The sequence below is a fragment of the Stegodyphus dumicola genome, chromosome 8 (genome assembly GCF_044657685.1).
Source record: "Stegodyphus dumicola isolate Sdum_Otavi_A_Nest chromosome 8, ASM4465768v1".
Taxonomy (NCBI): domain Eukaryota; kingdom Metazoa; phylum Arthropoda; class Arachnida; order Araneae; family Eresidae; genus Stegodyphus; species Stegodyphus dumicola.
The window spans coordinates 190,093,752-190,109,768 of NC_140775.1; the positions used below are offsets into that span (position 1 = coordinate 190,093,752).

Sequence of the window (16,017 nt, forward strand, 5' to 3'; positions counted from 1 at the left end):
ATTATTTTCATGTATACAAAATTATGTGAAATTAGAAGAAATGTTGGGACGACCTTTATTCTGTAAAGAAGACTAGTTTTATCTTCTTTACTGCATATATTGTATTATGTTTGAGTTTATATACATATCGTTTTATGGAATTTCTCTATAGGTCTCATTTTTTTGAACGGCGAGTCATGGAAAGTTCTCCGAAAATTCTTTCTTAACATTTTTAAAGACATCGGTATAACTTCTATGAAAGGTAACATGGCAGGACCCATTTACGATAATATTAACTCGTTTATAGACGACCTGCGTAATCGAAACGGTGAGCCATTTGATGTCATGGAACAACTAAATGACAAGTGCATGAGCACCGTGCGTATGACGTTTTTGGGAGAAGATGGCATCACAGACGACGAGTTGCGAAACGTAATAGAAGCATATTCTGGATCACTGGACGCCATTGGAGGAACTGGAATGCTTCTTTTTGGGAAAATAGTAAGGTAAATTGTGTATAATTCTTTTATTCGTTCACCTGCATAATAGTGATTATATAAAATATACATTGCTGCATTTATCAGCTTATATATTACTCACTAGCTAATACCAGAATTAAACAAATATGAAAAATCGACTGTGCTTGTGCCATGAACTCGAGCTATGGATCTTCCAAGTTGCAGTCTAAACAGGCTAGTACTTGCTCCAAAAATGAACACGCAGGAATGTATACGATAATTCCTTTCCTTCCCCCCACTTAAAGGCCAATTGGAAAGAGGCACAATATCCTGTTAACCATATTCAGGTGCTGATGAATTATCGTTAATGATTGTTTAGTTCGGGCAAGACCATTAAGATTTTGTAGCCGGGAACATGAAAAACCGACTGTACCTTTACCTGGCCTCACCCCACATTTCTCCCAATCTGCTAGGTTAAATTATGTTTGGGCGCTAGGATTTTTTTAATCATCTTTTAATCTCCCTCTTTATTATTTTTTTATTTTTTATTTATTTTTTTTAAAGTTTACTATGTGCAATAATTTAATAGGTTACAACTTTCCTCCATGCAGGACCAACGATTTCACAGAAGCCCCATAAAGATATGACGGTTGTGTCACGATAAGCACCCGCATGTAGACATTTAGCAAGTCCAGAAAATCCACGGCAGTTAATTTTTCAGGCAAAGTCCTTCTATCTTTACTTTATCTAACACAAGTTTCTGTCTATTCTAACAGCGATTCTTAACAGTCTTTTGATTGCTTCTTTGCTTAATTTTAAGTAGTTCCTAACAGGATACTCTTTCCCCGTACAACAACATCCAAGCTTATATGTAGACTATATGAGGCTCTTAGCCGTCTATTCGGCTGCGTTCCCGGAGCAGGATGGAGCAGAGAGTAGATGGTTTCTGCCAGGAAGATAACACACTGTGAGGCTAAGGCCAGGTCAGTGGTCTTCCTTGGTGGCGCTCACTCACTCACCCTGATAACATGCGTGAGGAAATGCAGTGATACTTCGAAATTAAATTTTTGAAGCATTTAAAATGGAATATAATAAATAGTGAGATTTGGTACAGAATATGTTATAGACATTCTGTACTAACTTACAGATAAACGGCTAGTGAGTTTACAGAATATTAGTAATTAAAAGAACAGTCGTCAAATTCACTTCAAAATAAACAGAAAGTTTATACTTAGGTCTGCCACCTGATGAATTTCTAAAGGAGTAATAAAATCATTTAAATAATAATTATCTTCTTTGGCACAAATGTACAGTGTAATATATTACACACATGGTGATAGACCATGATTACAAGCTACATCAAAATATAACTGAAAACAGTCACTGCGTATGACAGCGTTCCAGAGTTAGCAACATTTCTCCGGGGCAGAAGGTTTGTTAGTCAATATAAGCTCCTCAGAATTCCTGAGGACATAATAGTTACACAGCTCGTCTAAAGAGAGTTACATTCGGAAGTCTCACGATGCATGTACGGACATACAACCATCATGTCCGGGATACAGGTCTGTCGCAATGCGTATTCGCCATAAAAGCCTAGGTGCGTTGCAATCACTTGTCAAAATTACGATATTTCCAAGAATTTCCATGAGCTGTTTGACGGATCGTGATTCGTGAGCTGACAGTAGTTCAAGAACACGAGATGATTTCCACCTTTTCTAAATTCCATAAATCGAAACGGTGAGCCATTTGGTGTCATGGAACTACTAAATGACTAGTGCATGAGCACCGTGCGTATGACATTTTTTGGAGAAGATGGCGTCACAGACCTTCTTGGTACCTTGTCATGTTCCAAACTTGTGATTCAGAGTATTCTCTTTACTTGATTCAGGAAGAGTCAATAATTGTCACCCGATTAAGAACGAGCCTTGTTTTAGCGGTTCTAATTCGTTTGGATAACTGGAAACATCGCGAAGGGCCTGTTGCTGATAATTGCCTGTGTTTTGATAGATATAATTTCCAGTTCTTGAAAGGAAACTGGTGGCCTCTCCAGAATTCTTCTCAGAGACATCTTGCATTGACTTATAAACTAAAATTAAACGACCTCATTAAATGTTCCCTAAAACCATATCACCGGTTGGTCCTTTCGAAGGTAAATTTCCACTTGATAAATTCCCAAATCAAAATTTACATTTCTTCATTCTCTAATTTTTTTTGAAATAGAGTCAGCTGTCATTATGGAATGACTTCGCATTTTCAATAGATATTGAGCTGGAAATGCCTATCCTTCCAACAATGCCTTCCTTCCAAAATGCCTATCCTTCCAACAGTTTTTCGAATGGCTTGTAGAAATGTCTAAGTGATCAAGTCTAGAGTCGATTACAAATGTATCTGTCTAGTTATGGCACAAGTGAATCATTATGATGTTTTGGTCTATAATGTATAATGATCCTAACTAAGCCCATCCTGTCGTTTGAAGAGACTATGCTTCTGATCTTCTGTCATTCATCCTTCTTGAAATTGAGCAATTCTTTCTCCCAAATATGTGCGATATCTGTCAGTCATAAATCTGTAATGAGAGCTGTGTTCGCTTACGTCTACTGTGGTGAATAACTGGAATACGAAAGATAACCATCAAAATGTTAAATCTGGAAATTATGTGCGTAACTCCATCCGTTCGATTCCTGAAACTAGTAAAGAGCGATGAGAAGCGAGCATTATCGTCCATTTGGAAGCAACTTTATATAAGGACCAAGAACCCATCTTTGCATATTTCAGCATTTATAGTTGAAGTGGTACACATGTGTAGGTCAGTGCGCCATTTAAAATGACGCTTTCCCATACTATGATTCCACCACCTCTATACCAAAGCCTTTCATGATGGTTTACAGTCTTATTGAGGTTTATGCTCCTTTCAGATTGTAAAAAGTCTGGAAGAACTTTCGAACAAAAACTGGTCAGTGAGTAAAGAGAATTTCTTTCCATTCATTTTGGGTACTCCAATAACAGTGATCTTTCCACCTTTGCGATTGGATTTATTTAGCAACCCGTGTTAGTGGGACAAAAATCATGTGTTTCTTTGCACACAAACCTCTTTTATGCAGCCAGTAATACGTGATATATCTGGGTAGAGGAGTTTCTGTGGCTGCAGTGAATTTCCTTGCAGTCTGTATCTACGGCAATTGTCCTTTTCATTTAGAAGTCGATGCCAAATAACAGTCCAGACAGTCTGTTATGTGTTAAGGCAAGTTTTAGACATGGAACCAGTTGTCTGAATGCGTCACTTGTATGTTTGTGTCGTTTTTAGGTTCTACTCATGACGGTTTTGGTTATTATTTTGTGTTTACAGACACACGTCAGTTCTTGTTTCAATTCTCGCCGTCTCACGCCGTTTATCACACTTCATCAAATACCATGTTCCACCATCCACACCAGACATTTTACGCAACCACTCTTACAGCTTTATAAATTAGAATCTGAAGCATGCCTTTCCACTATTTTTCACATATGCCAAAAGAACAGGCTCAAAATTTTTCATATTTCTCTGCAACGAAGGTAAATCCCACTAAGCTACGTCGTAATGTTGGTAGTGAGCTCTAACCAACTCTCTTTAATTGGACTTCACCTTAATAGAATTAACAAAATTCACTTTTTATACCTTTTCCTTTATTTTTTCCCGCCAGTGTATATCTTTGACATATATAGGCCATCATATGGGCAAATCTCCAGGCAAAAATATCAATGGTAAAAATATCCCTCTCAAATATCTTGTTTCTGCTTTTTCATCAGTTATAGTGAAGGACTGGTACATCGATGTAATTATTTCATAATGATTTTCTGGATTGTTTCACTAAACATTTGGGTGCTTCTCTTTCGTTATTTTCCTAATGAACAGCATTTAATGTTTTGAAGAGTGGCTGTTAAAATTCTTTTCATGAGTCATAGTTTTAAATGCCATGATTACTGTAAACTTATATACTTTGTTTTTTAAATTCTTTATATTTTTAACATTGCAGGTATTTGATCCTTCCTTTCAACTCTAGATGTCGCACGGTAATTTCCTGCCAGAAACGTATGGAAGATATCTTCTCTAACGTAATAGATCGACATGAGAACACTCTTGATGAAAATCACCCTCGAAACATAATCGATGTCTATCTGAAAGAGAGGAATGAGCGAAAACGAAAAGGAGATCCTACAGCTGAATATTTCACAAGTATGAAAAAAAATAATATTGATTGGATCGGATATTTTAATTATTGTTTGACTACTTCTACACAACTCTAGCTGGCACTCTGACAAAACTCTAGCAGGGTGATAGCTAGGAAACCACACCAATGAGGGGTACACTATTATTTTTATTGTATTTTTTATTAAATTTTTTTATTGAGGGGTACACTATTTAATAACCCGAATATACTATTTCGGGTTATGAAATGTTAGTGGAAATCCGTTACTTTTATGAAGTGGTAAAAACCTGTATAAAGAATGGGCATGCATTCAATGACTGTATAATTTATTGTGAGTAACTATCATTTGTATAATGATATGTCTTATACTTTCTCATATACTACATATTTTAGATTTCTGTGTTTGGCATAAGTTAAAGATGCAAAAATGCATTTAATTTTTAGCAGTTTTTATGTCAGAATTTTATTATTATCTGTAGAAAGGGTTTTTAGGGAATCTCAAAAGTACAGTTTAAAGCAGGGTTTCTTAAACTGGGGGTCGCGGAACCTGCAGCAGGGGGTCGCCAAAAATTTTAGCAGTTTTGATATTTCTTTAACTTATTATAATAATTTTACAATTACCAAACATTTTTACACAATGCATCTGAAAACAGATAAAGTTAAGAAAATACAGACAAAGAAAAGAACGAAAATGTTTCGACACATTCTTTTTATGATATTGTAAGGATTATGTTAATTTTATTAACAGTTAAATTTCAAGTTAAAGTTCCTTTCCTGTCAAATTCTTAACTTCAACTTACTACTTCCGGCTAGAACGTAGTTTTGGAATCTTGCTGAATATTTAATGAGGAGGAGCGGTATTTAAACCACGAAGTTACTTACTGAGTCAGAGAGAATCAGAGTTTCTGATTTACGCGCGTCTGCCTTTTTGGCCACTCTCTCTCTCAAAGCTGTTATTACGTTCGGCCGTACTCAGACCCTTGCTAAGCTTCGTAGTCAAATAAGTTAAGGGGCCAACTCCATTTGAACGTTGATAGCTTCGGCTATACTTATTTAGTTAATCTTAGTTTTAGTTTAATTCTTAGTCTTTTAAGTTCAAGTCCAAGTGCGGGCTTTGCTTGTACACTCCCAGGCCGAGTTTTGTTAAATCTTATTGGAATAATAAAGGGTTAGTTACCCTTCTACCTTGTTGTTTCTTGCCACCGAACTCAAGCGATTATTCGCTTATCAGTTCTTAGATTCTTCACTTCCAACATTAACTTAGAATTCCAAAGTGAGGAACTCTACAATATAAAAGCTCATTTTCCTTGCTTTGCACGTGACGCTGTCATTTCGTCTGTTACTATTTTAAAATTTTCAGTTCTATGTCTTAAAATTAGAAATTAAAGTTAATGACCTAAAACTGCAGTAGTATATTACAGTACAAGTAAAAAAAATTGACAGTTTCACTCACGCGGTGTGTCGGAGTTGCGCAATACTTATGCGGTCCCACAAAATTTTTGTAAATATTATGGGGTCCTGGGGGTCGCGAAAAAATCTCAGTGATAAAAGGGGGGGTCGCGAGTGAAACGTTTTTAAGAAGCCCTGGTTTAAAGAAATCATTTGAGGGAGTGAGTGGTTTGAGTTAATTCTAGCGATCCCACTCTTTGTTCAATTCTTTCTGCTTTTTCCCCATCTTTGCACACCGATCTTGATCCACGCCTGTTCCGAGCGCATTGATCAAGGTCATTGGTCATTTAGTGAGCGGTGAAGTGTTAAAAGGAGTGATTCAATTCAGTGTCCACCTCTGTTTGGGGGTATTATTGAAAGAAAGTACACGAATGAGAAAAGCGAGAATAAAAATTGGACTCATTTTGAGAGAATCATAAAATACTATATTTTTTAAAGGAACAGGGCATCAAGAAAGGCAAGGGGCATCAAGAAAACGAGAGTAAATCTTAATAAGACAGACAAAAAAGGTATTTATGCAGCAATTTAAACACGCAAATAATAAACGAAAGAAATGAGTAATATCTTGATGTCAGTATTAATTTTGTATCAATAATACTGTTAAATTTAAAAAATGACAAATTTCTAATTTGTTCAGTTTTTATGCTGGATGCTCTTTCTATACATCCTTGAAGCACATTTCAATGCTTAAAATGAATTAAAGTTTACACGAAATACATTTCATTTACTTTTGGTACCTTTCACGTAAATAATAATTAATCTTTAGGAGATCAAAATTATATCAAATTCATATAATCATTTTTTCTGTTTAGTATCGTGCTATAAAGAATTTTAAACTACTAATGATTAAAAAAGTTTCATTATCTTTATTTTCTAAGAAACGCAAGAAATGTCGGATTCCTTTTTCTCAGATATTACTGACAATTTTTGTAATCTAATTCTTATTTTAGTAAAAACGTTAATATAATTTTTACGTTATTATTTATTACGATTACTTTCCCAATACAAACTTAACAAAAAAATTGTATAGCTTAAGTAAAGTAATGTTCATTTATAGTCTTTCATATTTATGGATATTTTATCAATAATTACAAATAATACGGGTCATTAACCCTTAGGAAACCGAAGCCTTCGCTAACCTGTACGCCGAAAATACCAAAACGCCTGTCCCCATTCATTGCCCTTCTCTTACGTTTCCTCCCCTCTCCATTCATTAACACACAAGTAGGTGTAAAGATTTCAAATGACATCCTTTCTACTTCCTAATAAAGAAGCTTCCATTAGCCTTTTAAGGCAAGCTGTCTGCAATAAATTGTAACAATGCATTTCGGGGAACTGCTTCTGTCATTGCATACTTTAGAGCTGGAGGGAAGGGAATAATATTGCAATCTCAGCCGTTTCGGGCGGTTGTGGTTCGTTTCAGTGAAAAGCCATCTCGGTGTTTTGGCGATCAAAAAAGGCATTTTTAGCGAGAGCGATCTTTTTTGCTTATATAAGCAATTAGAAAAAATTGATAACTATATTGTCTTCAGTTTTGTTTCCAGTTTATTCCGGTTGTTTGGACTTTTACTTTATAACTGCTTTCATACTTAGCATTTTCCTTAATTAACTGATTCTTTTTATTTAATAATCGTTTTTTATAACAGAAAAAGCTCTAAATGGCTCACTTGCTCAATTCATTGGAGATGGTCACCTAGCTGTTGTTGGTTTCGTTGGACTGATTTCCCTTCATTTGATGAAACATCCAGAAGAACAAGAAAAAATATACAAAGAAATATTGGAAGTCATCGGCACGGATAGGCAACCAAGCATAGAAGATAAAAGCAATCTACCCTATACCAACGCGTTCATATATGAAGCTTTAAGATCATCTGACTTCTTTCCCTTTTTCCCTAGCCTTCTGTGCACAAGTAAGTTCAAAGCAACATGTATAATTTGTTCAAAATTATTGTGAATACTTAAATAAAAAATCATTGCTGTCATAAAAAGGTGTTGATGGTTATGCCGGCTCCGTGACGACGTACATTTATGCGTTTGATAGATAATAACGTACTCGAAGCGAAGTGTAATAAATGCAGAATATTATCAAGATGGAGGATGATACTGTTTGCTCATTTTTCAGATCCTTAATGTAGGCAAAATGTTTGATAAACAATTTTAATGTTCAGAGTTCATTGTAATGCTCTGGATTACCAACTCAGATTCCACAGTTCCATCAAGGTGAAAGACAGGATTTAACGGGTCAGTCCATAAGTTCGTGCGCATTAGGAGTATGCTTGGCATTCACTATGACGCATTTACTAAAACAATACAATTATGAACCTGTTGAAACTTATAATTGTTTGACTAAGATATTATTTAGTTCATCACCAACTTTCGTAAATATCGAACGCATTTTAGTACCCATAAAAGATGAATACAGATAATCAGTACAAACGTGCTGTGCTACATATTTTATTTTCGTCTGGTGAATGGCGGCAAGTTTGCAGCGATAAAAAGTAATAAAATGGTGATAAAAAGTAATAAAATGGTACATGGTGAACGCACTGTTAGTGTAAGGACTGCCCAGAAATGGTTTAAAAAATTTAAAGTTGGAAAAAGCAGCATGAATGATGAACCCCGTTCCGGACGTTTTGAATTGTTAGAACCAAATCAAGCGATTCTTTTAGAAGTTTATAGTGAACAATTTTGCCGATTAAGCTCAGAATGGATCAAAAAACACCCACGATGGGTGAATATCAAGAAAGTGTTGTTTCATCATGATAACGCTAAATCGCATACGGCTCGAACAACGCTGCAAAAAATGAGTAAATTTAATTGGGAGCTTTTGCCACATCCTGCTTACTCCCCAGATATTGCCCCAAGTGATTTTCACTTATTTCGTGCCTTACAAAATGTTTTACTGAGAAAAAGAATTAAATTCTAAATAGGATGTACACAACGAACTTTCAAGTTTTTTCGCATCAAAACCAGAGCCTTTCTATAGCAATGGCATAAAAAAGCTGCGTGTAAGATGGCGAAACATTGGACATTGCAGATAATGCTGGAAAATATATAATTGATTAAAATGTTAAATTGTGTTTTTTTTATATTATTTAAAGATTTACCAAAAATCAGCACGAATTTATGGACTCACCCAATACATTACTTTGATGTTGAATTTTGATCGCACTACCAGTCGCTTGAATCATTTTTAAACTAACAGTATTCCAACAAGAGCTTCGGATTGAAGATGCCCAACAAAGAACTTAATTTTTAAAAAATAGAAAGTGTTTTGTAAAATTACTAAGCAAGTAAAGTTTCCGATTCATGAACGGAAAAATAGGCTTTTAGTCCAAATGGGCTTTGTCTCTGAAAGACTATTGTTTTCGTTTTGCGATTTTGCGTCGAATCACTATAAATGTCCGTTTCACTTTTCAAACTGTTGCCAGCCAATGTTAGAGTCCTGCATTATATTTGAAAAATTAAATAATGAACAATCTGAATAAATGTATGTATATTTCTCGCGTTGTGATAAAACAACGGTACATAGAGCCATCGAATTCTGAATGACGTAATCCTCCTCCGAATATGGGCATGTGGAAGACCAAATTTGAAATTTGGAATTAGTTTGATTATCGATTTCATATTCTGTAAACCTTTAACGAATTTTTGATTAACAAACTCGAGGATTTCAAACCGAGCAATGGCAAGACTCTACGGAGGGGGGGGGGGAACCTTTTTATCTCCAGGGCGCGGAACTGTGTATCGGAAATTTTAAAGATATGCTTATTTTAAAATTATTTTGCGACATTGCTATTGAACTGAATTTTATGCTTTAAGTTCTAAGAACATGCTATTTAATAAACAAAACGTTAAAAGAACAAAAAAAAGAACGCCCGTTTGGACGTCATTTAAAATCTGAAACCTTTCAGATTTTTTAATGTAATATTTTTTATGTGTGCATAATTAATAGAAATAGCGAAGTGGTTGTGCAAATGGCAAAATATTTTTTTAAAATATTTCTATCCAGAAACTGAAAAATAATCATTATAAAATATAGTGGTGATACGGAAGTTCTTCAGTTTTTGTTCAGTTGGTACGTGTTAGTCAGAAGGTTAACAATCGTTGTTCTAAAGGAATATGTATTCATTAAACATGATAATATCCATATCATTATTGACACATTGTATGTGTCTGCGCTGATTTCAAGTGATATTGAGTAACCTCCATCTGAATCTTCGAAATTCATTTCCTTCTCATACAAAGAGCAATGTACAGGAATTCATAAATTTGGGTCCCTAGCGAAAACGAACTCATGCTTGCGTTAGTATTGGAGGAAGTTTCTTCATTTCAGTTTCATGGATATGATTGATTGTAGAATAGCAGCTAATCTCTTTCAATATAGTAATCGCATTCTCTATTATTTTAAAATCGATAATCTTTTCTGGGTGATAAGCACTGTATACAATGCTTCATGATTGCAAGTAGACTCTTAAGTCCGCTTTGGGAATTTCTTTCTTAAATCCTTTTGTTGCACTGTTTAAAAATTTCCAGCTGCTTCCAGAGAGTATCTCATTGCATTAACTCAGTATTTTATTTTAATTTTCTAAAAAATAAAATAAAACGTCTTAAGCTATTACCCTTAAATACGTTCATTCAACTAAAATGTTGAAATTGTCATTTATTTCAGTGGAAGCTAACTTGAGAGGCTATAGAATTCCCAAAGAATCGATAACTTTGGTCAATTTTTATTCCGCCCACCATGATCCTGAATGTTACGAAGATCCATTTAAATTCGATCCTTCTAGATACTTATCGTCTGCAGGTAAAACAAGGGCAGAACTTCCAGTTTCATTTGGAACAGGTAGGCACTCTCTCTCTCTCTCTCTCTCTCTCTATATATATATATATATATACTTTAAAGAATCGTCATTATTGCAGCAATAAAATTAAAAAAGAAAAGAGACGAGCTGCTAGATTGTAACATGATAATAACTCAAAATGTAAAGGTCGGATCGAAAATTAAATAAAAATTCTGTTCCAAAAATTTGAAGGTTTAACGTTCTCTTTCCGGGTAAAAGTTACCAAACTGAATAAACGCAAAAAAGAACCCATTCAAAACCGAGATCGTGAAAAGAAAATTAAAAACTAATTTTTTTTTTAAATTATAGAACATGAGACCAAAATAAACAGCAAAATAATTTTGAATAAAAATTTTCATTAATCTCCTCTGTTTAACACTTCAAAACAGAACTTGCCATTTTGTGTAGTTAGTTTGTTTCGCTTATTTTTAGTTTTTGTACTATTTTAAGCATTTGTATTTAATTTTTGGATGTCGAGTTTTTGTATTTTTGCTTACTTTGAGTAGGCATGCATGTAGGGGGGAGATCTGAGTATTCGAGACTAATAGGGATTTTTTTTTTAAATAATGCTTAAATAATGAAAAGAGATTTTAAGTCTCGGCTTAATACTGATTAAAACATGTATTCGGAACCCATTAATCAACTTGCTTTTTTTTATAGCTACATAACACTTTTCCCTTGATAAATTCATTTTTCAACCGTTAAAGAGAGGAGATTAATAAAAAAAATATTTTTCCAAGCAAATTTATTTTGAAATTTGTTTTGTTATGTGTCACGTTCTGCAATTTTTAATTTCCTTTTAACGATCCCTTTTTTTTTTTTTTTTTTGATTGTTTCCTTTATTTGCGTTTATTCAGTTTGGTTATAAGGTATTTCTCCCACTTCCCTAGCGTGCCTTCGTGGTGTTACTGTAGCACGCTGGGCCGGTATTCCAGAGGTCCGTGGTTCGATTCCCGGCGAAGGCGGTTGCTAATTTTTCATCTCTCTGGCTTCCAAAGAAACATAATGTCTCTACAAGTGGCGCTCGAACTAAAAGGGTTGTGGATGATGATTCTCCGCACCCAAAATTTGGCGACTAGGTCTCCTAAAACCCTAGTCGCCCTTTAAAAAAGGGGAGTGTATAAGGTATTTCTTCCACTTTCCTAGTGTCCTTCGCGGTGTAGTGGTTCTGCGCGCTGGACCGGTATTCCAGAGGTCCGTGGTTCGATTCCCGGCGAAGGCGATTGCATATGTTTCATCTTTTCTACTTCCAATTAACCTAATAACTCTACATGGTAACCTTTACCAGAGGAGAGAGAAAGTTAGACCTTCAAATTTTTGGAACAATTTTTATTTAAATTTTATTCCGTCCTTTACTTTTAGAGTACTATATATATATGAAACGTTCTATGACTACTTTTTAAGAAATTTCAGAAAAGCTGCCAGACGTTAATTTACAGCCTTTATTACAACTTGTGTTTCGTAAAATATCATCTGTTACTATCAAAATTCTATATGCAGTTAATCGTTTGCTTTAATTTGTGAACATCTACAATTATGCATTTGAAGGCTGAGCATAGAATAACAATGAGATTTGCTGTAAAGCACCAAAAGTAGCAAGAGACATTTGAAATGTTATGTAAGACAAAGAAGATTAAGCATTAACACGATCCAAAGTTTTTCTTTGATTAAGGACAATTTAGTAGCGGTGATATTTATAATGCAACTGTTAGTGTAATTAACCTTCACACTTTCAAACGAAAACGAAAATCGGAATCATTCGACAGCTAATGCTGAGCACATTGTCACGTATCTCTTCAAATGATATCTGATGAGGTTAGCATCGTTAGCAACGCTTCTTACGAAACCGTCAGTCAAATGCATGTTATGGTTTGATACAAACTGCAGACATTACTCAGAAATTTTTTTTCAAGTAAGTTGTGAAGGGAGATGGAATGTGTTACTTTCCTTATCATCCTAAGGTAACATGTGTACCATCTGCTTCGATTAAAAATAGTTTACTGTGGCCACACAGATTTTATTCCGGAAATCTCGAGTAAAGGCCCCCATTGGTGACTTTGTAGGGATTTATACAGTCAATAGTCTTTAATCCGGACCCGTCGGGACTTCGGCGATTCCGGATTATCGGTGTTTCCGGATTACAGATCATCAGTTTAAATCTCGTAAGATGAAATGCAGAAATTATAAAATTAAGAATATGAAACCGTAAATTATGAAATAAAGAGCAATTATCTTCTAAAGGGTATCAAAATTTACAAAGAAAAAGTTTAATATTTATTTGTTTACTTTATTAAACTTTTCTTTCAACACGCGCATGCGTAAAGCATACATTACGCATAGTCGAAATTAGAAAATTGCAACCAGAAAACTATTGTGTATTTGTGATATTTATAATGACGAGGATTTTGGTTTAAATCATATAAAAGACGGAGTACATTGAGATGAAATACTACATTTAGTAAGGAATTGTAAGCCGAATAAAATAAAAACATCTGCCCTGAAGATAAGGATGGTGCTGACAGATCAACTTCCAGTTCATTGCGCGCCGCGACGTTTCGCCTCCCCGCAGAGCAGCGTGAAATTGATAAACAGATTTCGGAATGGTTAGAAAAACAAATCACCTCTTCGTGCCTTTATCCATTTTTTGCAGTAATTCCACATTTTGTTTGATGGACATCGAAATATGCTTTCGCTTTGTGGATCCTTTGGCAGCTCCAGAATCGGAAATTGTTTTCGACATAATCGAAAGTTCCAACTTACTTTTATAAAATTGCTCTAACAGTCTGCAAAAAATAATAAGCCGGATCCAATTCGAAGATTAAAGAACAACGCAATCTGCAACATTAACTGAAATAGATAATTAGATAATTTTAGCTTAGCTTATACCGTCCGTTATACATAAAACGCGCATGCGTAAACGTATTATGCGCATGCGTAGATGCGTTATGCGTTTACTCATGCGCAGAAAAATCGTAGCTTTGAGGTCCGGATTATGGACGTCCGGATTAAAGACTTTTGACTGTATTTTATTTTAAATAATAAATTTTATTTAATTTTAAGCTTTCCTATAAGCCTTCATTACCCTAATTGTCAATGCCAGAATATTTAAATTTGGCAGCGCGAGTGAAAGAATGCAAATTCTACCTGGAGGAGAAAAAGTTTAAATACCGTGTTTCAGAAGGAAAGTTAGGGAGAGTTAGGCTGTTGCCGTTACCTCTGTAGCGTGAGCTTCTACTCCCGGGAGTATTGCTGGTTTAGTTGCCATTAACAGCATTTACTTTGCTGCCACCAGTTTCGACGCTGGTTTAAGAAACAGGAGCCCTGTAGAAGCAGAAAATTTTTCTGATTGATTGATCTCTACCCGGTACAAAGCTCCAGCCGAAACATTTGCGGCGAGGTTTCAACAAATCCCACGTAGCCGGTACATCGTTTCCGTAACTAGGCGGAACTTCGCTTCCAGCGGAAGTGTTCTTTCTAGGAATTTTCCCGTTTCAACGAGTGCTACCAGAATCTCGTTTCTCAGAAAAGTCCTTTAACGAAGAATCTGTACACAATACGTTTCAAATGGTAGCTGTAAAGTAAATTAAAATGGATGGAATGGTAATAAAAAAATGCAAATAGAAACTGAATACATTGAATAGAAATAAAAATGATGAAGGAAATACAATTTACCAATAAACTAACCCTCAGAGGAAAAACGGTATACCAGTTGAAGAAGAGGAAAATTATGCAAATATTAAAATAAATTCAGAACATATCTTTAAGAAGCTAGCTAGGGAGGGATATATTTCTTTTTAAGTTGCTGCTTTAAGTTTCTGTTTTTAATTTAATTAATTTTATTTCTAGGCAAACGTTCTTGTTTGGGAGAAGCTTACACTATGAGTCAAGTTTTCCTTTTCCTTACAAATGTCGTCCAAAACTTTCGCCTGACTTTTCCCGAAGGGGAAGAGTATTCTACAACTGCATTCGCAATGAAGTTGAAAATCAGCGCAGTTTCTCGATAACTAACTGAAGAAACAAAGCTCTAGCCAAGTATACTGAAAAATACTTATTATTTGCTTCTAGAAGACCTACATATTTGTAATTGTAATAAAATATTTTTATTTTTTAATTTTTATTATAAAGATTACGTGTAAATATTATTATGAAAATGGCTTTTTCAGTTTATCTGCTATTTAATTTTTTTTGCATGTTCATAGCATATCCAGAAAGTTATAGAAATGTTTCTCAAATTTTAGACATTTGTTTTACCCCACATTGACTACCGAAGAGGAATTATAAATTCACGTATGCATGTGCGCACATATATATGTGTGTATAAAACAAGTTCTCGTTATTACCCTTCCCTCGTTTATGATCGTAAAGTGCGTCATGATATTCACGCATAGAGAGTTAGAGAATTTTTGCAAAGTACAGAGAATGCTTACGCACTTTTAGAACGATTTTGGTGTCGTTTAATTAATATTTAAAATGTGAAGAGTATTTTTTTAAATGCTCAATATCTCAGCCTTTTTTTTTTTTTTTTTTTTTTTTTTTTTTTTGGTGTGTGTGTGTGTGTGGGGGGGGACGGTTATAAGCCTTTATCGTAATTTCTATTATAGACGGGGTCTTTCCTTAAAATTTCGAGGAGTAATATTTCCATTCTTCTTTCATTACTTTCCAAAGTTCTTTAATAAGTGAAAGAAAAGAAAAGGAAAAAAAAAAGAAAGAAAGAAAAAAGAATGAGGAAAAAAGAAAGAAAAAGAAAGAAGCTTAGAAAGAGCTCTTTTCAAGACACCAAAGCCACAATTTTCCTTAGATGAAACGTGAGGAGCATTCGCACGAATGCGTTGAAAAGGTAAATATGCAATACCTGTATCAGTCTTCATTTTTTCAAGGAAAGCAGTGGTACTTTTAGAAGTATGATTTGTTGCTTTGTTTCCATGAAGTTTTACACTTTGAAAGTCATTGGGATAAATAAATGGAATTTCTTCGGTATATATCCGACGTAAAACTTTCTTTTGATATTACACTGATTTTAATATTTCTTCCACTGTTCTTATTTTTAATCTTCCATTGGAAGATCCCTTACTGAGAATCATAAGCCCCTTTTGGAAAATT

At 34.7% G+C, this 16,017-nt stretch overlaps 1 protein-coding gene across 6 annotated transcripts in view; it reads left to right on the forward strand.

The window, feature by feature from the left end:
* LOC118190848 (cytochrome P450 2B6-like) overlaps positions 1-15,059 on the forward strand; it is a 36,475-nt gene extending 21,416 nt beyond the window's left edge. For 5 of the 6 annotated variants that reach the window (XM_085822834.1, XM_035361628.2, XM_035361627.2 and 2 more), the window contains 5 exons: positions 152-485; positions 4,451-4,650; positions 7,720-7,983; positions 10,746-10,919; positions 14,764-15,059. In XM_085822834.1, the coding sequence (XP_085678960.1) occupies positions 152-485; positions 4,451-4,650; positions 7,720-7,983; positions 10,746-10,919; positions 14,764-14,921 (1,130 nt within the window). In that variant the 3' untranslated portion in view covers positions 14,922-15,059. The remainder of the gene's footprint in view (positions 1-151; positions 486-4,450; positions 4,651-7,719; positions 7,984-10,745; positions 10,920-14,763) is intronic. The other variant, XM_085822836.1, reaches the window with a different exon arrangement.
* The last annotated feature ends 958 nt before the right edge of the window (positions 15,060-16,017 follow it).